This window comes from Hippichthys cyanospilos, chromosome 15 (assembly GCF_059441005.1).
Source record: "Hippichthys cyanospilos isolate Australia breed blue-spotted pipefish chromosome 15, RoL_Hcya_1.0, whole genome shotgun sequence".
NCBI classification, from domain to species: Eukaryota; Metazoa; Chordata; class Actinopteri; order Syngnathiformes; family Syngnathidae; genus Hippichthys; species Hippichthys cyanospilos.
Genome location: NC_142383.1, coordinates 3,416,199 through 3,442,357, shown reverse-complemented (window position 1 = coordinate 3,442,357; position 26,159 = coordinate 3,416,199). Strand labels below are relative to the sequence as shown.

Genomic DNA, 26,159 nt, shown 5'->3' with positions numbered 1-26,159 from the left:
ATCCATACATCCATACATCCATACATCCATACATCCATCCATCCAGGTAATTTTTCAAACAGTTTTAATTGTCCTATTCTAATTCTAATTGTCTGATTCAAATTAGTTTTGGTGACCACTAAAGGTACGTTTGGCAATTCAGCGAAGCGAGTTGTTACGTCTCGTAATAAAACGATCATCCGTATGTAAGCTGCTTTAGCAATCTGCCGACTGCAGAAGGAAGAAGAACATAGTGAAGCCGTTTCTTTTGAAGTCTCAAGCAGCTGCAATCATACTAGTAGCGGCCCGGATGTTAAATTGAAGTCTAATCTGTACATGATTAAACAATGTTGAGTTTACACTTGAAATACCATTTTATTATAAAAGAAATCTAGGTAAGAGATTTCCAACAGTCTGAAGGACCGTCTGCTCCTTACTGTCGAGTGTCTCTTCCTCCTGTCTGTTGACAACAACAGCGCCGGGGTGCGCTTCATGAGTTTTAATCTACTCCGGCCCCAACTCCCGCCCTACAGGCACGTTTGTGTCAGCCATCAAGCGTACCCAAGAGAAAAAGCTCATACACACACAAATTTTCAAGGCAGAGAGAGACACGCTAAGGAGCAGACGTTCACCAAAATGTTGGAAAACTCTTACCTAGGTTTCTTTTATAATAAAACGGTATTTCAAGTGTAAACTATCCATTTCAATCATCTTTAATCATGTACTATTATTATAAAATATAGATAGTAGTATATTCATATCTGTGTGTGGTAAGGGGGATGGTGAGGTGAGAAGCGTGGGAAGAAGAGGATGCTTGCCAGTTCTGACGCAGCACTCTTCCTCAGCTTAAGACTGTGAGGGATTTCATCATAATTACAATTCACTATATACTGTGAGCCTGTTTTAGTAGCTCTGTCATGCTGGTCTTCATGCTCTGTAACCAGAGGACCCTTGCATGTGTATGTGTGCGTATGCGCGTGTGTGGAAAGTCAACCTGCATATTTATTGTGGTTGCGTGATTCACAAAGGGCCAAGGGCTGCAAGCACTGCAGGAGACACTGAAGCCAGACGAGTATGATGTTGTGGTATAGTGATGGTTCCAAGGTCATTTTACAGCTTACACTGAAATGTGCCCAATGCTGTGTAACATTCCTTGCTTCACTTTGTTGCTCTTTTAGAATGTAAAAACCTCAAGCATACCAAGCATATACAAGTATCTGAACCTAAACTTGACTTCTTCAATAGTTTTAGTCATGATAATTTATGATTTGAACAAACCCATCCTGTTTGCCTGATTTCCAATCTGATTTCCAAATACTACAGCGCCATTTGCAGTATGAACCTAATGACCTGGACCAGGAGTTTATGGCCATATATACAGCATGTGGGCATGAAATGGGTAAACATTTCATACACTGGTGATGATCAATGATGGACAAATGAAGCTTCATGAAGCACTTTTTTGACTCCTCTAGATATCACTCATGGTTTAAAGATGCAGATGAGATATAATACTTATCCATTTTACTAGCCTTTATCTTTAAACCAAGGACACCACCTAGAGGAGTAAAGCATATCACAAGTGTTCCATGAAGCTTCATTATTGCCAGCTAATTAAGTACATGATTTGTGCTATAATAGTAGTTTATAGTAGCTTATCATTTTTAACTAGTTGTTCATGAAACACTAAGGTAATTTTACTATAAATTGAAAATATTAAGTCTGATAATATCACTGGAACCAAAGACTATGCTACCATAAGGATTTTTCAAGTAAGTAAAGTGTTATAAATTGGTTGTCATTAGAATATTTTTAGCGGATATACGGTACAAAAGAAATCACTTCACTACAAAAGGAAATACTATATACAATGTGCATAAAAATCAACCATCTTTTTGAGAATTGTCATTTTTCAGCTATACTGTATGTTGTCCAGTAATTTATGCTAAGAACAATCTGTAAATCTAATATGCCAAAGTAAAAAAATTAACTAATAATGATATAGTTCAGCACATGCTGAGTGATGAGATTCTAGCCACTTGGCCTCATTTTCCTTCTGCTCTCCTATCGAGTCATGTAAGCGGAGGCTGAAGCAATGCACGCCCATCCCCCATACACATCTTCTACATCTATTGCTGCAGAAAGGACCCATGATGGTTCCTCTAGCCAGCCTCCGTCCTCTCAGCCCATCCAGCATCACCTCAACCATAAAAATATAGGTGTCACTCTGCATCCCAGCCTTGCGACAAACACCTCATCTATGTTATCTGTCTTTACATTTCTCTGTAATGTACTTCTTAGAGTTGAGCAGTCATATGAATTCACATATGGAGGAGTTGAATCAAATTCTCTCAGGAAGTTATTAAAAAAAAGGCGTAATACTGTAAAATAAATGGACATTCTCATTTAGCAAAAATTGCATGAATCAGTGTTAGTGGTGCAGTATTTTAACAGTGATATCATCATACTGTCCAAATGGCTAAAAATGTAAGGTAACATTTGTATTGCATTTTAGCTTTATTCCATATCAGGCAATTAATTACACGTGAGCCTTCATACACAGTAGACTGTTTAACATGCTTATTATTTCTGAAATTACACTTTGTTATCCATAATGATCATTATGGCATTCAGTAGGACACACATTTTCACCTTCCTGTAACAAATGCCAAATGTCCAATATAGTGTGTGATACAAATGAGATATTCCGTATTTACTAAAGGACAAATTATGTTATCGTCAAAAGCAATGATTTTGTTCAAGAAAAGAAAGAATACAGTTGTTAGATGGTAATAAAATGACATCCCAATGCTACAAAATTTGATCTTCTGTTGTATGCACCATAACCCAAGAACATAAATTATTTCAACGATGCTAATCCTAATTTTCCCTTTTAAATGTCACTTAGCCAAGATTAGGTCATGGAAGTAAACAAAAAAAAAAAAAAAGAAAGAAAAAGTTCTAATCAATTACAAATACCGAACGTCGACCTCTCCAGGCCTGGCCTAACAAGGCCGATAATATTTGCAGACGTGGACCAAGAGGAGAATGAGACTGCGCCTCTATATTTAGGCCTGCAACAGCAACACATACAGCATCCTCCCCGGAATAAATAAACAGTCTAAACTAGGAATGGCGCTGCTCAAAGTGGTCGTGAAAAGAGATTACGTACGTGTAAAATGCTGTGATTCTTTTGGATATTATGTAGATTGCGGCCAATCGCTTGCATTATCATTAAAGGTAATTTAATGGTCTTGGATCTCCTCCGCCATGAATGCAGGATACAAACCGGAGCTTGTATTAGCCCTTGGGCGTAAAGTGCATTTTACGCAAGCGGCATCATCCACCAGGGGTGAGGCACTGCCGAAAAGGAGGATCCATTTCAAATAACACAGTAATCAATAGCATTAGAATTGCTCATATTATTAGCCAATCAAAACACGAGAATCTCATTTTCGTCGCTCAATATCCAGGCAGAACTATGCGGCGATGTTAATGTTACATTATTATCACTGAACTAAACGCTGATTAAGGCTTAAAAAGGAGTACGTATATGTTCCACGGGCATTTGTCCACCGTGTCAGAGCAGGATTTCTATATTAGCCATCAATGGGTTATCGCTGATCGTTCAAGCCAAATTGACATATTGGCGCATAGGCGCCGCAAAAAGCACACACACTCTGCGGGTTACCTCCATCACTTTCACTGCTTCACTACCGCATTTACAACAAGACGTTAACAGCACCACCTTCATCCCCATCCCTCTACAAATACTTGAATCCAGTTACTTCTAGACGACAACCAATACATTTGCGACGCAAAAGGTCATTGAGGCTAATTCGGAATAATATAATGAAGAATCTTACTCTCTCCGACCACCGCCTTTAATCCGATAGGTGCCATGATGGTGCCGAATGCAGGGTTGAGTGTTTCCTCCCTCTAGTTCTCCTCCTCCTCTTGCATGTGTTCACCTCCTCCCATCACTGCGGAGGAGCCTTCACCAGGAGACGTCAGAACGTATCCTTCCGCCCCGTCCCCACCGCCATGAAACGATGCGTTTTATTTTATTAACATATAATGTATTAAACAAAAAACGCATTCTAATTAGATTACTGTAAATACTAATATAAAAATGATTTCAACGCGCATTTAGATTTTTACTCATAGCCATAAAATTAGGTACCAGAAAAGATAGAAGAGAAAATAGCTCTTAGACATTTTTGCGCTCAACTAGAACTTGTGTCTTTAGTGACATTTTTGCCCGCTCATTAAACGACTGGGCCGCCCTAGTAAGAACTATGAGGGGAAAACTGCGCACTAGTTGACAAATGCGTTTTAGCATGTAGTGCCACCTATAGTCCGTCACTCTCAGGACACCCTATTGGGAAAAATTTGACAAAGTATTAGTGATAGTATGGATGGATGGATGGATGGATGGATGGATGGATGGATGGATGGATGGATGGATGGATGGATGGATGGATGGATGGGTGGGCACCAGCCCGCCAGCAACCCGAGTGGATGGATGGATGGATATTTAATGAATAAGTACACTATCGATCAGAATACAATTTTTAAAATACCCTGTCCTAAATTAAGAATAGTCAACCTCAATTAAAATCATTCCTTGCACACTACAGCAACAGCCAAGGCCAAGAAATCATTCCACGTTGGTAGGCTATTAGTACATCTGACTCACTTCACAGTTGAGTCCCGAGTTCAATTCCACCTCGCTCCGGGCTTCCTGTATGGAGTTTGCATGTTCTCCCCTTGCCTACTTGGGTTCTCTCTGGGCGCTTCCACGTTCCAAAAATCTGCATGGTAGGTGTACTGGACATTCTAAATTGTAGTGTATTAGGTGTGGTTGGGTGTGTGAATGTGTGTTAGTGCCTGTGTGCCCTGCAATTGGCTGGAAACCAGTCCAGGTTGTCCCTCACCTACTGCCTGAAGTCAGCTGAGATAGGCACCAGCAAGCTATCAACCCTAGTGAAAAGAATCGGCTATAGAAAATTGATGGATGGAAGATATTTTTTGTTATTGTGCTTTTTGAATATCATTTGAAGAAAATAATCATTCATTGGCTGCAGTATGCAAAATGCATTTAATTTGGAAGTTTTTAATTTTTAGACTTTTTCAAGTTTGATTGTGTGATGGGCATTTTCCTGGGATAGATGTGGACTCCATTGGATGACTGCGGATGATATGTGAAGAGTGACACGTGCTGTGCAGATTGATACAGATAACCAATTGGCAATGAGGAGGAAGCATTAATCCTTTAAATTTATTTATTTTGGTTTCCCATGGGTCTCTTGTGGAGTCATTTTTAGTAAACGTGTGGAATGTATTAATTTGTTACACAGGCTATCAATATTTGTGTATTTTAATTCCAGTTTCAGTTTTACTCTAGTGTTGCACTACTTTGATTCTAATCCCCTTGTCTGCCTCCCCAAATTCCTTTCTTTGTTCATGCTAATTGTAGAACGGAATCTAAGACTGGAATTTTACTGTGATTACAATCTACAAGCTTGCCTTCCCAAATTCTTTTTTTTAAAAATTCATGCTAATTGTAGAATTGAATAGAATAGAATAGAATAGAATAGAATAGAATAGAATAGAATATACAACTCAGCGCCATTGTATTGCATTTTGTTTAGCTTTTATTTTTTTACTTTTACTTTATATTATTTGTATATATTTGGTATGAATAGCACGTCAGACTCACAATTCAAAGGATTTAAATCCACCTGGCTCCCGCCTTCTGTGTGGTGTGTGGCAGGTGAATTGGACATACTAAATTGTCCTTTGGTGTGATTGGGCGCATGTACGTCTCTATGTGCCCTGCGATTGGCTGGTATATATTATTAGCTTAATTTGTGTTTACTATTTTTTTTCTGTCCGTGTTATTGCATGAGCAATTTCAGCACATTTACAGCACTTTGTAAGCAGCAATGACTGTTTTAAGTGTTATATAAATAAGGTTGAATTGAGGTGAGTTGAGTTGAGCTTATTGGGCCAGTTATTACTTTGTATCGATGAATATCAAAATTTAAAGTATCCTATAGCCCTAATGCAAGCACACTATAAAGACCCACCCCTCAATCTTGTTTAAAAATAACGGGGGGGGGGGGGGGGGGGGGGGGGTACATTGGACTGGTTGCGAGCCAATCGCAGGGCACACAGGGACGAACAACCATTCTCGCATCTGGTCACGCCTTGGAACAAACTAGTGTGTTCGTATGATGACACACAAAGGATATAAACCATGTCGTTTAAATTTTAGAGATGCTAAAATGAAATTTTGGGGTGGACCGGAAACGCCCATGACAGTCGTACAGCTTGCGCACAGTAGGTGTGGGACTCAGTGGTCAGACATTTGTGTTATGCGCTCTAATCATTCTAATTGTGTGCTAAATTGTGTGACTGCTTATAACAGAGCGCCACGGATATAAGGATGTCAAATAAATGCTTGCTTGGGACTTCCAGTATTTTGAGCCAGTGTGTACTTTAGAAGTGTCCACATGGAGGCAGCATTTATCTTTCCACATAACATCACTGCGGTCAATCAGTACATTTTCCGCATAGGAACAAAAGAAATGACCTTATTACGGCACTCGATTTTATATTTCAAAATGAATCTAAAATGATAGGAGCGCACACTATTTAAAGTGTAGGAATGATGATACACGCAGGGAATGACATCTTCAAACCTCATATAGGTTGTATGTGGCCTTAATCTTCAAACAATAGTGTAGTGCGGTGATTTGATCGATTCCTGTGTAGAAACCCAGCCGCCCGTGGCCACACCCAGACCAGGGCCGCCTTAACACGTTGGACCAGTGATGACTTCCAGAAGGTGTGTCCCGCCTTTCTGAAGCAGTACGGTGCTTTCACCTCCTCTTCGTCGTCGTCGTCCCCGCCTGCCGCCAGGGTGTTGTCACTCAGCCCAGTCCACGGAACAAAACCTTTGCAAAAGGCAGTAGCGGTACCGAAGCACCGCGACTTTCTCGAGGAGACATTTACGCTTACGCATTCTGGCTTGGGTCGAATAATTGTGGGGATCTCGTCACATTCGACCCGGAATTTACACGTCTGCAACCGGTTCGGCTTGTGACCGAGGTTTCCGAGATTCTGCTGCCACCATGGGGGACGTGGTTTCCTCTCACCTGGATGAAGGCAAGCGGGAGATGATTGCAGGTATGAAAGCAGGGAGTGCCTCAACAACACCCACCAATTTGGCACAAAGCCTGAACAGAAACGACATTTTGTTTTGAGTCACATATTTGCCAGCAATCACCCTAGTCGTTTGTCATGGTTGTACAGTCGAGCATAGTACGTCTTTGAAAGGCAAATGCTAATTTTTCCTTGGCTTGTTTAGTCCCGTAATTGAAACGATTATGCCGAGAAAAGTATTATCATGTCGCCCTCAAGTCGAACTGATGAGATACAGGCAGTCGACATGACTTGCTTCTCAGCAAGTGTCAGCACCTTTCGCTGCATCATATAACATTTCAAAAGCATCACATTTGAACATCGTGAACTCTGCTCAAGCTTACGAAAGAGTTCCTTTGCCCAATCTGCTGTGGGCTTTCTTCCCAGACATAATAAGTAGGTTTCCCAAAGCCCGCATGTTTGTATAAATTGGTAGTGGCTGCTATTTGAGGCTCAAGATTGCTCTAGCCTCCCACCGTGGATCGTACTTGCTGAGGGGATTTGTTCCGACCAGCCTGTGTGGAGCAGGGGAGACGTGTAGAAATCGGAGTCTTGAGTCATAACAATCTCCTCGGGAAAAAAGGGAGCTTGCCAGTAAAAGCTTTAAACAACTAGGGCAAAGGGAGAACGTTTTACGATCAGGCTCATTAAGAGTTTGAAGTTCGTATTGGACATGAAAGCTTTTCGACGACACAATGATGTTTCGCAGTTTAGATTTTTACACAAGCGATGTTTTTTTTGTTTTTTACTTGGGTCAATTTTCCACGCAATTTTGGATTGGTATACAGTATACGGGCAGTGTGGGAACCCTCACTACCTAGGTAGACTCTTATTATTAATTGTTCTGTGGTATATTGTATTGATGAACACGCACAAGTAAAACTAATCAACTTTCCAGCCATGGTCGTTTCTTGCCTGTTTTTGGCAGGGCTCAAGCACCACTCAATTGGAGCTAAAAACTCCGAACATTTAAGAGATTTTTATGCTTCCTTGAATGTATGTCCTTATTAAACGAATTAAATTTAGTGCATTAACATACAGTTCTGCTTTGAAACGTATGACAAAATTACAACCCTCTCCAAAAAAAAAATGATCTAGATTTGTGGCATACGTTGTAAATTGAGTAGTAAAAAGATTTATTAACTTCTACCACTCAATGCCCTTCCAACACTCATCATTACCAGTCCTCGGTTTTGCTGAGTTTAAATGTACCACAATTTGTTGTTGGGTAGGGAATAACTGACTTTTTTCCAACTAATGTTTTTTTTCCAAGCTAGAAAACATTTAATGTGGTCAATGCACCACTGTTCTGTTTAAATTACAATGGAAGACAATATATGTCATGTTTATGCTAGCCAGGGTGCTACTGACTAGCTTTTTTTATGTCTATGACCAAAAACTGTCAAGCTTCTTTTTCTTTCATGTGCAAATTACATTTGGTTAAAATGTACAAAACAGTTAAATTGATCTTTCATAGCCAAGGAGCTCAACAGCCATAACCTTCGACCCTAGTACAGTCGGCCCCCGGCTTACGAGCACCCTGATTTACGAACAATTCGCCTTACGAGCGTGGATCAGGGAGATTTTTGTCCTCCGCTTACGAACAAACCTCTCGCCTTACGAGCATTCCGACATTCTAGCCATTGAGTGTGTAGAAAGTTCTCGCTTAACTGCGTCAACAAACTCAGCAGTTGCGTCATTTTAAATCATTAGTACATACTTGTGGCGGTAACGTAAACGCTATTGCTCTTACAATGTCACACTGACTGTCTCACTCACGGTGTCTAAATATATTACCATTTAAGTGTAGTGTTTGTACAGCTAAAGGGAAAAACAGCTGACATGAAATTAAATGTGCCGATTGCAGGACAAAGAATTGTCATTGGTTTAAATGTGTGTTTTTTTTAAAATTAATTGTCAATACATTCCAACCGTTTAAAAAAAAAAGTGCGAATAATTATCAGTCAGTCAAGGAGACGCCAATATGCTATTGGTCGATTAAGGTCACCCGGTCTCACTCACGGAGATGCTATTGGCCGGCGTTACACGTCAATCACAGAAATGCCGATATGCTATTGGCCGAACGCCTTTATCTAGCTTGATGGGACAGGTTGGAAGGAAGGAGACAAAATGAGTGAAAAACGGAATGTTTTGAAGACTTTGCAAACTTTATCTGTTAGACATAGCTTCTAAAATTATTAGCAGCGGTAAAGGAAGAAATAAGAGGATGATGTTTTAGTATCTCCGCGATTTGCACCTTGACTGAAAGAGTTACTGTAACACTGTAAGACCAATAGCTTATGTGCGTCGCGCGCTGTGTCCGAGCGTAGGTCTGCTCTCTGATACGGGTGGTATTATAGTACCATCCAGTAGATGCTTGACATAATTGCAAGTCATGTCAATCGAGCAACCTCCCAACATGCTTTGGGGCAGCGCCATTGTTGCAATACTGTGAGCTGAACCGAACAGTAAACTGATGCTCGAACAACCTATAAGTGTGGTGCCTTGTTAATATAACACATGCAAACCTTCCCCTCCGCCACCACCCAGCTCAATTCACGTCGGGAAAAACAGCTGACTTGAAATTAAGTGTGCCGATTGCAGGACAAAGAATCGTCACAAGTTTAAATGTGTTTTAATCAATAAGATGTCAATACATTCCAACCGTTTAAAAAAAACGTGCCAATAAGTATCAGTCAAGGAGACGCCAATATGCTATTGGTCGATTAAGGTCACCCGGTCTCACTCACGGAGATGCTATTGGCCGACGTCACACGTCAATCACAGAAGTGCCGATATGCTATTGGCCGAACGCCTTTATCTAGCTTGATGGCACAGCTGGTTGGGATGGAAGGAAGAAGAGAAAACCCTGACTGAAAAAGTTACTGTGACACTGTAAGACCAATAGCATATCTGCTTTACCGTGTTGACTTTAAGCATTCGTCTCTGCTCCCATCTGCTTATCTCAGCTCAAGTCACGTCTTTCCAAAGGTAAAAATCATTTTTCCTTTGTATTTGTTATTTAATGCAACTGTACAGTAGATTATGTCACTCAATATTAATATATTGTTTTTACCTAAGGCTTCTGCGCGCGTTGCACGCATTCACGAATTAACATGGGTTTGGATTGCCCGCTATACGAGCATTTCGAGATACGAGCGTAGCCGCTGAACGGATTAAGTTCGTAACCCGGGGGCCCAATGTATTGGTATTGTGGCTTGAAAGGGAATTGCAATAAATATTGCGATGTATTGGGAAATGTTTGTAAAACAAATCTTCAGTGGCATCACTAACTTGATACGCAATAGATTGTGGAAACTGAATTTTGTATTGTGATACTATATTGTGCCACTTAATTTGCAATACACCGATATATCGATGTTATCGCCCAGCCATACCCGTTCCCTACTGATATACAGTACATACAGTATGTACAGCAGATGTAGTCACATATAGAGTATAGCGTATGACAGTTGGCGACATGTATAGTAGCGTAGCGGTTCACATAGCTGATCTTGAAACGGCTGGTGAGGACTCGATTCTGGATGAGTGCCCACATTCACAATCTGTCTGTGAGTGACTGCTGATCATACAAGAGTTGAGGCTGTTTTTCACCATGACACTATTTTTCCTCTGCATTACCACTCAACTTGGCTCATTTCTACTTTGAAATCCACAATGCGTCGTCAGAAAGAGACATGCTCATTGCTCACAAAACAATAGATTTACTAATCAGCATGTGGCTGTTAGTCACAATAAAGAGGCTTCAGGGCTCAGCGAATAACCAATCACAGCTCAGCTTGGGAATGTCATATGACTAAACACAGAAAACAGGTGAGTTACTATTGGTCAGTTCCTCAAATTTCAACAGTATGTAGTTGAAACACTCATTTAATATAAACTTTTAAAAAATGTACAGTACGTTGAATATATCTTATTCCTGTCAGTCATTTTAGAAATTATATCATGATTGGAATTCTTCGAATAACCATAGAAGTCACGTGCTGCAAATAGTGTTTGAGGGAGCTTGGCTTTGAAAAGTTTTGTGCCAAGATCCTTCCAAGACCACTTTTACTTACAGAGTTGTATTTTGTTTGTTTTTTCCAAGTTTGTTTGGCACTTATTGAGTGCCACAAAACTTTCCTTTTATAGTGGCAGGAAATAAGACCTCTCCCAAAACAAGAAATGCAATCAGAGGTCTTTGCTTCTGTTGTACATCGAACGATAGGATCATTCCAAAATGGCTGACAGGACGTGGATGCGCTCAAACAAATAGTTGAACGTTCTAGAAAAATGTAAACTATAAATTGGGTAAATTTGAAAGGAACTCATTACCTTTTGACTGCCACTTGACAGTACAAAAATCAGCATCTTGTTGTGCAGGTCTAATGATTATATCAATAATATCAATAATGATTATATCAATCTATGAATCTGTCAATATGCCAATTAATTGTATTTAAAAAAAATCTTTAACACCATCCCTTTCTTTTGTTTTCCAAATTAGTTGGTTGCTGGTTTGGTCCATGACATAAGAAAATCTGCAAAAAGGTTGAACTTTGTTTTCCAAAAGTATATGTTTGCAATTGTCTCATTCTGATTCAAGACACGGCTTATCTGTCTGCTTTCATAGAGGACTAAATACGTACATTTGAGATGATGCGTGAATAAGTATTAAATCTTAATAGTAGTCTAGAAATTGACATCATTCACACCTACTTTAGGTGGCCTATAAAAAGACAAGGGCATATTGATCTCATCTCAGACCTTCATATATCTTTTCTCGGCTTTCATGCCATTATCTTAGACTGTGAATGCAACGGACTCGGGTGACATCACGTGACATTATTTGTTGTTGATGACAAAACGTGTTGTCTGGAATGAAAGATGATCTATTCAGTCAAGCTATTCATGCTGAAAGATGGAAGTGCCTTTCTCAATTGAATCTCAATAAGTTGCGGCTTTGTCTGATTTTTGACATCTGCCTTTAAAAACACTGACAAGTTAATATTTTGGCCAACATGCGTCCGTCTGGAAAAATCTGGACGTTTTTCTTTATTTATTAATTATTAAATTGCTTTTTTTCCTATTTTATCACAAGGCTACAGGTTTAAATTCAGTTTAGCACTAAATTTCTGTGTTCCTTTACTATTCCCGATACTGTTTCTTTTCTAAAAAATGTCATTCTTCATGACTCTGCATAACCTTTATGTTTGAGTTTTCGCTCCCATTACTGTCAGCTCTTTTGACGGCCTCCCAATGTTTGTTGTTTGTGCAACTGTTTTTTTAGGTTATTGCCATGGATATATTTAGTTGTGTGTGCTCTGATGTATTTAATCTCAGATTACTTAAAACTGCACTTATATTTATAAATCCATCATCTGAATGAGAAAAAGAATCTAAATCAAATGAAAAATTCAAGGATAAAGGAGAGAAAACAGCTATTCTGTCCTCATATAAACTTTCTGCAATTTGACCCATTCAACCACCACAACCAACCGCTTCTTTTTTTTTTGCTTTAGTTTTGTGGTGCTTTTTTGACCACATATGGTATATAAAATCACTCTTAAGGGCACGTTACTATATGGTCACAATGAAAACAGGAATCATTCCTTGTTAGTGCATGTCTGTGACCCTGCTAGTAGGGAGTATTTGATTTCTTCCTTCTTGCTGTCGAATCACATTCTCACAGAATGATCCTCCCAATACCCCACATAAAACTTGCAACATGCGCTTATGCAGTCCCTTCCAAAAGTACTAGAACAGTCAATTCTTTTGTTGTATACCAGAGGTCAACTCCGGTCCTCCAGAGCTGCTATCCTGCATGTATTTGATGTCTCCCCCCTGTAACACACCTGATTCAAATGATCAGGATCATTATCAAGCTTCTGAAGAGCTTGCTGATGAGCTGATTATTTGAATCAGGTGTGCCAATGCAGAAGAGAGACATCAAAAACATGTCAATATGTGGTTCTCTGAGAACTTGTATACTGAAGGTATTTGGGTATCAGATCAAAAGATGAACATGAGACATTTCTTGACATCCAAATGTGTCCACTACACAAATTTCTAATATATTTTGAGGGGACTGTATGTTAGTCACAGAAGAGTTGTGATGCATTGTCATTAGAACGTTTGAATACTAACACTGCTTCTAGAGCCACCAGGGTTACATGCAAATTCACGAGCAAACAAGAAAATGTCCTTGAAAATTAAATGTGGAAAAAGTAGCACGTTACCAAGGGTATTATATCTCATCAAATGATCAAGAGAACAGGAACAGGTCAGTTGAGCTCACCTTGCATAGTTTCATAATAGCTGTGACTTGGCAAATAACTTTGATCACAGGGGTAGCAACAGGGTCAGCATTAGTCATGGGTCAGTTACTGTATATGTTCTCATTTCAATGGCAGCTTCCCAACTCTCATTAGTAAAGAACCGACAGTTGTTTCTCAAATAAGTGACAACACAATGAGACTACATAATGATAAATGCATCATATGTAGGAATAGTACAAATTGATAACTTCACTTCTCTTTTTAATGATAAGACTGACATCTAAAAGGGTGTCCTTTCTCCTACAATAACAAGTTTCCTGCTTTATTTTTTTTAAATTATTGTATACTTAATGTAGTACAGGCATATGGATTGGTCAACTGCCCTGAACACCACTCTATTGATTGATTTGTGCCATTTTTTTTAGACTCAGTGATGAAACAGTGTTAATGAAAAACAGCAACATATGCTTGATGTAAAAACTATAAACTGTATACACACCCACCCTGACCTGTAACAAAACATGTCAATTCAAGTTCAATAGATCCACTAATGCAGAAAATGTCTTAGTTGTACATCTCAAACTGATCAAAAATGTCCATCCATCCATTTTCAATTAATTTTTATTGTGTGATCCAATCGCCCCAAGTTCAACCCTTCGCATTGGTCAAGACAGATAACATCGTAACGTCACTGTCTCTGATTAGCTTAGCCAAGTTCTCATAAAACTAAATACAATATTCTACAATAATTTGCATATTTCCAGTGTGTGAAAAGCCACTGTTGTAAAATGTTTTTTGTTTTGTTTTTTATTCCCATACTGGGTCATCAAACGACACAATAATTGCCCATAGCCCACAGACTAATTAGGAAATCAAACCGCATTACCGTCATACCAGCGCAGTGTTTTTATCTTGCTAGTATCTAATAATATGCAGGAGGGCCTGCTTAATTTGTACAACACACACCCATTGGAATAAAAATAACATTCCATGAGAGCTATTTGTGTATTTCTCAAACTGTCTTCAAGTCGTTTTTGTTTTTGAAGATACCCACTGTACTATATATAGAGTATGTGAGATTTTATTAAGTTCTGGTGTCACTGTTGTCTTTTCCACATTCTTCTCACATCATTGTCCCCTTGTCGGCTCTTTCCTTCCTGCTGTCCAACTCCAGGTCACTTCCCATCTTCCTGCCGTCCCTTCCATTAACATGTCACAGGCAACTTTGTCTGCTGCTGACTGGGCCAACCAATATTTTTCCAGCACTGAAACGTGGGAAAGACGCACATCCCCTCCATAGTTCCTTGGATAGACTGTTGAGGAAAAACACTTGAAGGCAGCACTAGAACTGGGTCAAGCAGTGGCGAGACTGTTGTTCAAGAATGGAAACTGTGATGGTGCTTTATTGATCAGTAGAATTGGACGCTGCTTTGTCTACAAATCAGTGCTGCTACTGGCAATGGCTATTATGAGTATTTGGAAAAGATGCACCAGAATTCCAAGTCTGAATTGTGATCAAACGTTTTTCGGACAGACACATTGTCTGTCTGTGATACAGAAGCTATATGTTTTTTTTTTTTTTTTTTAAATCCTCTAGTACTTGAAATTTTATTGTCAGAAGCTAACTGTGCTAATTGTTCTTCAGTGGATGAAAACATATAACTTACCCCGCTGGCAATAGTTTTTTTGTTAAAACATTATCCTTTGTAAAATAGAAGTGATGAGTAGTGCAGTTAACAAGGTAACTCAGGTGAGCTATACAATCTAAAAGACAGTTTAGCACTATGGCATTCAATAGATACAATACAATGTTGAGAGGAAATTGTATGCATATGCATTGATTTACAGGCTGGTTTACTTTTACTATACATCTTATAATAAAACTAAAAATAAAATGAATATGAATCAGACTACACGAAGCACTGGTCTTCCCAGATCATATCGATGATTATTTGTCTTAATGCGAATCAGTGATCTATTTGTCACTTTATTGTGAATATTCCTGTCGTAATTGGCAGTGCTGTTTTTAGAATAGCATCTCTAATGTCTGTCTGTCATGCCCTAATTTGACTTGGAAAGGGCCTAGTTTGCATGACTTGATCTCTATATTGGCCAATGGGGAACTTAAGTACCGGTAAGTTGTAGTTTAGCAAAATGGAAAAACAAACCAAGATCAATTGATTCAGAGTGATTCTGTTAAGCTTCTTTGCTAAGTTTAGTTAGCTGACTAAATATAATTTCAGCTGTGAAGTTGTAAAATTAATGACAGTTTGTTGTACCATCCGCAGGACATATATATAAATGTCACTCACAGCCCTTCCCTTCTCATTTTTAGGGATGTGAAAGAAATTCAATTCAACACAGACATGGTCTTCAATTAATATTTCAATTACTTTGAAATATGAAATAGGACATTAGTAAGTTAGTAAGTACATTATTAGTAAGAAAGTGTATTATCCACCAACTTGTGAATATAGGTGGATGTCATTACAAAATCCACAAGTCACAATTTGGTAATTTTCATCGTTTCTCCACGTGTGGATGTTATTTTTGATTATTTTTACAAGCTATTGAGCAATCTATTCTGAAGGGTAGAAAATTAGTGCTTGATGTAATGAAAATGGACGTCGCAAAACACTCATAGTGACTGCTGATGCATTGTAAATCTTTTAGCTTTGCCAATGTATGCTTGTCTTTCTGTCTCCTCCTGCAGTGAAGACTGGAGATGTGATGAGACAGTTCAGTGACGTGTACAAGCAGCAGTACGCCGTTGCGCTTTTCAACAGCATCCGCTACGAGATAGAAGGAGGTGGCGGGCCACAATCACAGTTGCTACACAGAAAGGCAAGTTCAAGGCAATTTTATGTCATCCTATCCAAACAAATATTCATAGGTGGGTAGTTTATTGCTACTGATAGACTGTTTGTTTGTACCGGCCTACTGCAAGCATACCTACAGGCACCCAGAAACAACTAGCTGAATGCTAGTGTATTTGTATGCAGTAGCTACCATTAAGAGAGAAAGTATCCTTAGCATGTTGCATTGAGCAACACTTTCTCCTCAATAAAGGTAGCCAGCTAGGACGTTTGGAATGTCGATGTTTGCGGTGTGTGTCAGTCATGGTTTCATGAACTGACATGCATACGGTACACCAGGGGTTCTCAAACTTTTTTGAGCCAGAGACTCCTTTTAGAATTTTTTTTTTCCAAGGAACCCTAAAAGAAAACAAACAAAAAAAACAATCCAAACATAAGTGTCGTTTTTATTCAGCAATATATTCCATTTGACAACAAGTGAATTTGTTACTTTTCAGCTATACTGAAGTTTATCAAATAAAAATTGCAAAATTGCACACCGCTTTATAACAAACCGGGTCGATTTCTCCCAAACGTGTTGCTGCCAATTTAGTCAAAGAGAGCATTATAAAATAAATTGCTGCTCGTTAGCAAGCAATTATAGACACAAAACGCATTTTGACAAATTTCAAAATTATTACATTTTAAAAAATATATTAAACAGGTTGAGTTGATTGCTTTATTGAAGATTCATGAATACTTTCCTTCCTAGATGTTGCAATGGTTTCTATGGTTTCTAATGGTAGACAGCGAACAGCAAATGAGTGTAACGCTTCTTTCATTTAGTTGTGTCAATAGTACAGCTCTCACTCATTTATATTGTAAAACTGTAAAGAAAAGAAAATACATCAAACATAACTCAGGTAAGTCTCATGCAAAGAATGACAGTTTACTAAATGTACACAAATTGCGTAGATTAAATCAATCATAACTGAGTTACAAATGCTATTCCTTTCAATAAAAAAATGTTAATCAAACGAGTATGATTATCAATGTAAAACGTTTGCATATGCTAATATTTACGTGAATGAAATACCTTTCACGAACGAGCTAAACACATACAAAGCAACACTGTATAACATGCTGAAAATAAAAACTAACATTAGCTGGCATGTTACTACGGTCACGAGTTGGACCAAAACGACTAATTTGGGGCATATTAGCATAACTGACAACATTCAAGCGACGTAAACGCAACTCACAGACACTCGTGGGCCAGATCTCACAACGCGTGCGCAGCAGCAACTGCTTAAAACTGAAGCCCGTCCCCACCACAAATTTCACTAACAACAGTGATCAGAGGCGGCGCCAAAAAACAAAAACTAAGACAAACAATCCACAAATGTAACTTTTAAAAGATAAACTAAATCTGTTCCAAAACACCCAAATTATTTCAGGGAGCCACTGCAGTCAGGCCACGGACCCTACTTTGAGAACCACTGCTGTACACAGTCCTGCCCACCATATTAATTTTACCGGCCTAAAGTAAAAGGCAATGTTTAGAGTTAAGTATTAAGAGATTTTTGGGTTATTTTGCTTTTTAAATATAATTTGAGCAAATTGATTGCACATAGTTAATTAAGCAAGCATTGTGGGATGCATGAAAAGAGGTGACGTCATATCAGTCACCAATGGGTACAGTGCAAAGTGACAGTCTCGCTTTGATTTTCTCTTAGCCAGGAAAGAAAAAAGCACTTGAATTATGAAAATAGCACATATGAATTATTTAACAGGTCATTGGGATGACGTCATGACAGATGTGCTGTCTTCCCCGAGTCTTTGCATCTTAAGTGACTAAAAAGTGTGCAGGTTGAAAATGTATAATCACGCTCTTAAAAACCATTTGGTAAAAAAATAACACAAGTATGGGCCAAAAAATGACCGTACTAATATTTGTGTCTATTTGATCCAAGTTCCTGGGTTGTTTTGCACAAAACAACCCCCCCAAAATGGGTCGTTTTGCGTTACAGACTGAACATTTTAATTGTTTTATACAAAACAGCCAAGCATGTTGCGTAAAATTGACCTAAATATTGGCTCAGTTATTTGTTGACCCATTATTGTTTTATTTATTCATTTATTGACACTACTGCATACTCAATTGCATACTCATTAATACGCAGTGCATACTCAGGCTTTATCTCAGAAACGGTACATCAAATCAATTCAGTCCAGCAATATCCTTGCTCAGAAGCATAACCCATAAGTCCTAGCTAAGCTGTCTTGCTTTTGATAATGAAGATGAGCACTTACAAACCGGTTGCCAAGTGATTTGTAAACAAAAGCTCTGCTAGAACGATGTGGCACAACCCCATGAATGACATTATTATTTGGGCTCTGTCCATTTTGTGTATGTGTGTGTGTGTGCGTGTGTGTGTGTGTGTGCGTGTGTGTGCATGTGTGTGTGTGCGTGTGTGTGCGTGAGTGTGTGTGTGTGTATACAAATGTTTTAAGATTTATCCAAATATTGGTAATACCTTAAACTTGAATCATAAACCAATTTTAAAAAATAGAAAAGACACAAAAAGAAAACACACACATACGACAAATTTTAAATAGTAATTGTCCCATGAACCTTATAACTGGTTGTGCCACTGGCACCCTTTACGATGACAGGTAAAGAGTTTTTCACATCATTGTGGAGTTTTGGCAGACTCTTTACAAAATTGTTTTACTCAGGATTATGTGAAGCAGTTTGATTACAAACTCCCTATTTAAAGCCACTTTATATAGCCACTTATGTAATACTCTAATAATACTCTTATTTAGTTATTTCAGCAGCTAAAAGTTAATATTTTGTCTATAACAGTGAGCAAGCCTGTAATTGTTTTACTAATTGTTTTTTCACATAGCGAGCTAGTTTTGTTTTGGATTTTTTTTTTTAACCTTAATTAAACAAATTAACTCCATTTAGAAAGTGCAAGAATCTGGAACGGGTACAATACATTTTTATGGCACTATAAATAGTTGAGCTTTCTTTTTATACAGCCCTTTACATCTGTTAGTGTGATTTTAGTTGTCTGGTCAGTACATTTTTCAAGCAGTAGAGAGTGACACACATTTCATACATGATCGGAGTTGTTTGAATTCTGTAGTGGCGCTTAATCTTTTCGCAATGTGAAGGACAGTTGTGTGTCCCTGTGACAGTGTCTTAAATAATCTACATTTAGCACATAATCAAAGCCAGTATTTTGTATGTGTGTGAAACTTCATTGCAGTACTCTACTGTATGTGCTGTGTCTTGTTGCATTACCGTTACTTCACTTTATGGTTTTATTAAAAAAAAAAAGTGTAAAATATATATATATATATATATATATATATATATATATATATGTATATATGTGTGTGTGTGTATATATGTGTGTGTGTGTGTGTGTGTTGCATCAGTCAAACTCATAACCATGCAAAAAAGCCTAAAATATTCTACCTTAAAATATTACATATAATGACCATTATGTAGTACATAAATTGGAAATGACTAGACCAATACATTTCCCTGTATTGTCTAGAACTTTGCTTTCAACGCTATTATTTTTTTCTCTTTTGACGAAACAAGTCAGTTTGACAAAAGGACCACTATCACCTATAACTATTATTTATTAAGATTTTGCTTGTATTACAAATATGAATGTTTATTTTTCAGGATCCTTTGGCTGGCCGTTCAATCTTTTCAGGGAATTTGTTCCAGTACCTAGAGGAGAATCGCAAGTGGAGAAATCGCTTTGTATCAGTGCCAAACAACTACAGCATCAATCTTTACGAAAGCAAAACAGTGGGTTCACTTCACTTGCGACTCTTCACCTACTACTTATTACACCTTGGTCATTCCAGCATTTATTGTTATTTTTTCTTTTTAATTTTATCAGGCACATGAGCGGATTCTGCATCCCAAAGTAACCATCAACTGTGCTGGCTACAAGGCCCTTACCTCCATTGAAGATTACCTTGAACTGATAAACGCTAGCCTTCCAGGTAAGAAGGCTGGCAACACGTCTCGCATCTGTTATCATACAATCTATTTTTCTCTTTTTAACTAACTGTGCCAGTTTGGCACTATAGTTGGCATTTTCTAAATCATTTTGTCCTATATCTCATTTTAGATATCAAAGCCAAATCGAGCAGCACTCCTTTTATCAACTGTGCAACTCAGTTCCCCCTCATCTTGTGGCACCCGTATGCCCGTCACCATTACTTCTGTGTGATGACAGAAAAGGAGCAGCTGAAGTGGCATGCTGTCTTGCAAGACTGTGTCCGGCACTGTAACAATGGTAAGACATTTCATTGAGCTGTTCAAATATGCATATGAAACTATTAACTTTGTTATATTAAATAAATTTACATTGTTCAATATGTAAAACACTAGTTTCAGTGCTAAGGACAGTCTGCAGGGAAATGTAAGTGTATGAACTTTGTTTTCATTTGGGTTTGTTGTTAATATCCAGTCAGATCCATAAAGATTGGGACATAGTCACAATCACTGACTTTTTGGCTCTAATCGCAACCACAAAAAAATTTAAATGTAACACTCAACATGCACTTTACCTATAAACTTTCAGCTTTCATTTAGAGGTGTATATATAGCTACATAAAATGACAAGGTATAGGCAGTGGTGTAACGTCATGTGCAAACTTTTTTTAAAATTCTTTATTCCCCCCAAGCCCAACCCTCAACATACATGTACACACGTATAGCACTTTCAAGAGAACTGCTACTTGTCTCTAAGGATTTTTGTGGTATTAGTGGCTATTAGTAGTAATGTACAGTAGCAAGCTAATAAGTAGTTTTCACATTCTTAAAAGATAGAATGACAATGCACTTTTATTTAAATCATTTTAATTTATGTAATTTATTTATTATTTTATTATTGCATATTGAACAATAATGAAAAATACAGTGGGCCCCCGTGTTACGAACTTAATCCGTTCAGCGGCTACGCTCGTAAACTTGAACTGCTCGTATGACTGGCAATCCAAACCTATGTTAATTAGTGAATGCGTGCAACGCGTGCAAAAACCTTAGGTAAAAACATCACGACTTTATACACATATTAAAAATTACTAACATAATCTACTGTACAGTTAAATTAAATAACATATACAAAGGAAAAATGACATTTACCTTTGGGGCGACGTGACTTGAGCTGGGTTGAGGCGGAGGGGAGCAGAGACCAACCCGCATAATTTATTTATTTTCTTAAACGGGAATTTTTCTCAAAGTAGAACATCACCGGCGATTTCCTTCTCTTTAATCCATAATAGAAGAAGCCTCTCAATTTTGTTGTCGATTGAGGTCCATCCCCCGGCAAGGAAAGTCTTGCCCTTAGAAGATTGCTGAGAGGTTACGTCCATACTCACGAGCAAGATTAACCATGCGTGCGCCTCCATCGTATTTTTTTTTTTTATTATTATCTCCTGCTTGGTTTCTATTATCATCCTCTTACTTCTTCCTTTACCGCCACTAGTAATTTTAGAAACCATGTCTAACAGATAGTTTGCAAAGTCTTAACAACATTCCTTCTTTCCTTCCGTTTTTCACTCATTTTCTCTCCTTCCTTCCGTCCAGACCAGCTGTGCCATCAAGCTAGATGAAGGCGTTCGACCAATAGCATATCGGCATTTCCGTGACTGACACCGTGACTGAAACAGTGACTGTGACATTGTAAGAGCAATAGCATATCAGCGTTACCGTGTCATGTTTGAGCAGATGATTTTGTTGATGTAGCAAAGTGAAGTCAAATGTTCGTACACATTGACTGGCAACGCGTGGTGAAATCATAGATAAAACCACCACGAATTTACACACATATTTAAAATTAGCACCATTATCTGATGTACAGTTAATTTAAGTAACATGGATATATGAAGGATAAATGACATTTTCCTCTGGGGCGACGTGACTTGAGCTGAGTGGAGACGGAGGTGAGCAGAGACCAACCCGCAGAATTTATTTATTTATTTATTTATTATTTATTCCTTACGTTTTTCACTCATTTTCTCTCCTTCCTTCCGTCCCGACCAGCTGTGCCATCAAGCTAGATAAAGGCGTTCGGCCAATAGCATATCGGCATTTCTGTGAGTGACGTGACGCCGGCCAATAGCATCTCCGTGAGTGAGACTGGGACTGACACCGTGACTGAGACAGTGACTGTGACATTGTAAGAGCAATAGCATTCAACGTTGCCGTAATGAGCGTCAATTTTTGATTTAGTTGACGTAGCAAAGCGAAAATAAATGTACTAATACAATGGCTGGCATGTCGTGCTGTTCGTAAGATGGAAGGTTTGTGCGTAAGTGGGGGATAAAAAACTCCGCGGTCCACGCTCGTAAGTCGAAATGTTCGGAAAAGAGGGTGTTCGCAAACCGGCGGCCGACTGTACTACATTGTTTGCGGTGAAGTAAATGGCTGATGAGATTATTTGGAATCTGCATCAGCGCTTTAGCTAATTCCAAGCAAAAAAAAAGACAATCGTGTATAGTTGACTAATATAAAAAGTGATTGCTGAATAATCAACTATTGAAATAATCATGAGTGACAACACACCTAGTACACAGTACAAAAAATGTCTTTGACAGCTGTCATGTCATGTATTTGTGTTATGATTGTGAGAAGAAAACATTTTCAGAAAAACTTTCTGAATTATACAGGTTTTGAATCAAGTGATTTGACACTAGTTTTGAGAGTGTAAGTCACGAGTGACGAAAGACTGATACAGCTCCCACTTTGCCCTCTAACAATTGGGAAACAAAGTTAGGAGATGTCTCAACCATGTTAGAAGTGGTCTTTGTGTTTTTGTTCTTGGATTGAATACAGTGGATTACAATCAGTTAGGGGTGCATACTTGGCGGAAAAAGGAATTTCAAGTTGGCTGTCACACAGTTGTAAAAGAAAGCTCAATAGAGGGTCTCGGCTCAGAGCCATAACTTCTATGGCAATGTCCAACAGAGGAAAAAAACAAGTGAAAAGAGAGCACACAATGGGGTACTAAGCTTTTTTTTAATCATGTAATGCCATGAATCATCAGCTGGACATCAGTAGTGACAAGACTGGGTCAACTTAAGTTCAGAATACTTGATGCCATGTAATATACATACAGTGGTGTAGTGGTCCCTTGAGAAGTGGGTATACTCCAAATGTCTTTAAGCAGTAAAGAAGAAATAACAGTGACATATTGGCATATTGGACAACTCTAAGCAAAAATCCTGTCATTTCGACTAACTGTTATAAAATTATCACCACTTAATGAGGTGCCTCACATTTCAGGGACCCGAGCTTGCATGTTCTCCTCAAGTCCACGTTGGTTATCTCAGGGCACTCCAGCTTCTTCCCACACTCCAAAAACAAGCATGGCAGGTGAATTGGACATACTAAAATTGTCCTTAGGTGTGATTGGGTGCGTGAGTGGTTGTTTTTCCTCTGTGTGCCCTGCAATTGACTGCCAACCAATTCAGGGTGTTCCCCTGCCTACTGCTCAAATTCAGTTGAGATAGGCACCAGCAAGCCTGCACCGCTTGTGAGGATAATCAGTTCTTGAGAATGGATGGATGAAGCAGTTTGTACTTACAGTATCACTGTTCACACAAGCCGAATGGATGAATTTAAAATATATTCATCATGAGGCAAACATATTTTAGTTATTTTTTAGACATATTTTTGGAATTCTTCAATTTGTTTAGTACTCCACAGGTCTAGCCAGTCATTATTAATTTCTACCTAAGGAAACAAAAACCAAAAATGACGCATCTCCCTGTCTCTCTCTCACATACACACACATGACTGTTATCACAATAGTCATCTGCAAAACATGGGCCACCCTCTTTCCATTAACAATCTGCATCTCCAAGCGGAAATATCGTCAGCAAGATGAAGCATACGGGAGATTAGTGAATAAAATACTTGGGAGACTTTATTTAACATCCATCCATCACCTGTAGCCGCTTATCCTCACACGGGTCGCTGGCTTGCTGGTGTCTATCCCAGCTGTCGACAGCCAGTCGGCGGAGGACTCCCTGGACTGATTGCCAGCCAATCGCAGGGTACACAAAGATAAATTACCGGCAGGCGGGATCAGTTTGAATAAAATTCCAATCTATGAACGCTATCAACACGCAAAGCAAAGCTTATGGGTGCCCCAATAACTAGAGGAAAAACAAAGACAAGCACTAGTTTTTTGTATATAAATATTCATTTAGAACATAAATTTGTCAAAAAAAGGTGGTTGCATAGCTTGGGGATTGATGCAGGTGAGAACTTATCGAGAGTAATATGACCTAAGCAGGATAGACACATTTACCAGGCAGCGTCGAATAGAGATGGGAGGAGATGTATTTTTTTGTTGTTGATGTTGTTGTTTTTAAGCTTTTGGGCCAGAAATGCAATCAATACATGGGGAGTATGTGTTGACTGTCATGTACTCCTTTAGCGTAAAACAGCCGTATGTCAGCCAAACATTGTGTGAAGACCAATCAATGATTCAAAATAAACTGCATTTTAACAAGTAGTGTATGATACTTATGGCCTTGGAAAATGTTTATTTTTCATTTTCTCCTGGGAGTTCTTCTTTGCGACACGGTCTATTGATAGTCTTTTGCTCCCAGAGCAGCGCCAATGTAAACAATGCAAATAACTATGCATAAAACAATAAAACTCTTGAATCTAGAATTGTGGTAGAAGTGCAAGTTAGGAAGCCTGAAACAATGACTCCATTGTTGATAAGGGGTCAAATATTTTAATTGTCAGGTATGGACATACCGTAAATATTTTCATGATTTACTTTGAAAAGGAGTACAACATGCAAAACAAAGTTGAACATAACAGCTTTGCAACATAATTTCATAGATTAACATAGATTCTTAATATTGGCATCTGTAATGATAAAATGTTGTGTATTTTTACCACCTGTCTCCAACCAACCAGCTGAGAATCACTGTTTTATGGCATATTATACGACAAATTATCCTTCCATCCATCCATCCATCCATTTTCTATAGCCGCTTATCCTCACAGGGTCGCAGGCTTGCTGGTGCCAATCCCAGCTGGCTTTAGGCAATAGGCAGGGGACACCCCGAACTGGTTGCCAGCCAATTGCAGGGCACACAGAGGCGACCAACCATATACGCACCCAATCACACCTTAGGACAATTTAGTAAGTTCACTACACCTACCATGCATGTTTTTGGAGTGTGGGAGCAAGCCAAAGTGCCTGGCGAGTACCCACGCAGGCTCGGGAGAACATGCAAACTCCACAGAGGAAGGCTGGAGCAGGTGGATTTGAACTTTGGTCCCTTGAACTGTGAGGAGGACGTGCGCCACCAAGCCGCCTACAACAAGATACTTCTATAAATTAGATTTTCTAGCTTACAATTTAAATAACTGTGCAGTGCAGCAAGTTCACACCAAAAAAATCTAGTAAGAAATTATATAATTCACAAGAACTCAAACACACATAACCCTAATCATAATATTGGCGTTCTGAAAATGTGTCTTGTGTAAACGGTATAGAACTCATTTATGTTTAGCATTGTACATATGCATGATGTTTTACATGCCAAGTTTGAGCTGGGAAGACACACCTTAATACCAGCTACCTATACTGTTGTACAACGCTCAAAGACTTTCTTCATAGTAGCTAATATTTAACTTATTTGGATAGCTCTTATTGTGTCAACAGCTCACGGTGTAAAGTGTATTTTCATGTGGTAAATCTTTTATCTGCAATTGATGAATTGGGGTTAAATGATATGCACCCCCCCCCCCAAAAAAAAAAAGTGAAAAATTGAAAAATCTTTAATTTTTCAATACTCACATTATAGTTGTGCACATACAATCTTTTGTCCT

General features: G+C 38.6%; 3 protein-coding genes across 5 annotated transcripts in view; 1 reads left to right on the top strand and 2 right to left on the bottom strand.

Annotated features, from left to right (window-relative positions):
• Window positions 1-4,006, bottom strand: part of stxbp1a (syntaxin binding protein 1a) — a 31,975-nt gene extending 27,969 nt beyond the window's left edge. The window contains exon 1 of one of the 2 annotated variants that reach the window (XM_088434842.1): window positions 3,846-4,006. In XM_088434842.1, coding sequence (XP_088290968.1) covers window positions 3,846-3,882 — 37 coding nt within the window. In that variant the 5' untranslated portion in view covers window positions 3,883-4,006. The remainder of the gene's footprint in view (window positions 1-3,845) is intronic. The other variant, XM_088434843.1, reaches the window with a different exon arrangement.
• Window positions 4,007-6,280: 2,274 nt separating this feature from the next.
• Window positions 6,281-7,815, bottom strand: LOC148411387 (uncharacterized). Of its 2 annotated transcripts, none has more exons than XM_088434432.1 (2): window positions 7,677-7,815; window positions 6,281-7,142 (listed from the first exon to the last, which is right to left on the bottom strand). In XM_088434432.1, exons 1-2 carry the CDS (start codon window positions 7,747-7,749, stop codon window positions 6,709-6,711), a joined length of 507 nt encoding a protein of 168 aa, XP_088290558.1. In that variant the 5' UTR covers window positions 7,750-7,815; the 3' UTR covers window positions 6,281-6,708. The 2 variants fall into 2 exon arrangements, with proteins under 2 accessions (XP_088290558.1, XP_088290557.1); XM_088434431.1 differs by having other exon boundaries at window positions 7,665-7,809.
• Window positions 6,750-26,159, top strand: part of LOC148411386 (protein Niban 2-like) — a 36,170-nt gene continuing 16,760 nt past the window's right edge. The window contains exons 1-5 of the mRNA XM_088434429.1: window positions 6,750-7,173; window positions 16,180-16,310; window positions 19,968-20,096; window positions 20,191-20,296; window positions 20,425-20,592. Of these exons, the coding sequence (XP_088290555.1) occupies window positions 7,119-7,173; window positions 16,180-16,310; window positions 19,968-20,096; window positions 20,191-20,296; window positions 20,425-20,592 (589 nt within the window). The 5' untranslated portion in view covers window positions 6,750-7,118. The remainder of the gene's footprint in view (window positions 7,174-16,179; window positions 16,311-19,967; window positions 20,097-20,190; window positions 20,297-20,424; window positions 20,593-26,159) is intronic.

Bases quoted from the DNA above. Each gene is read 5' to 3' on its own strand.
- LOC148411387 (XM_088434431.1), bottom strand. From the start codon at position 7,749: ATGACTCAAGACTCCGATTTCTACACGTCTCCCCTGCTCCACACAGGC. The intron at 7,143-7,664 runs GTGGGAGGCTAG...GCCTTCATCCAG, and splicing joins CTCAGCAAGTACGATCCACG to GTGAGAGGAAACCACGTCCC.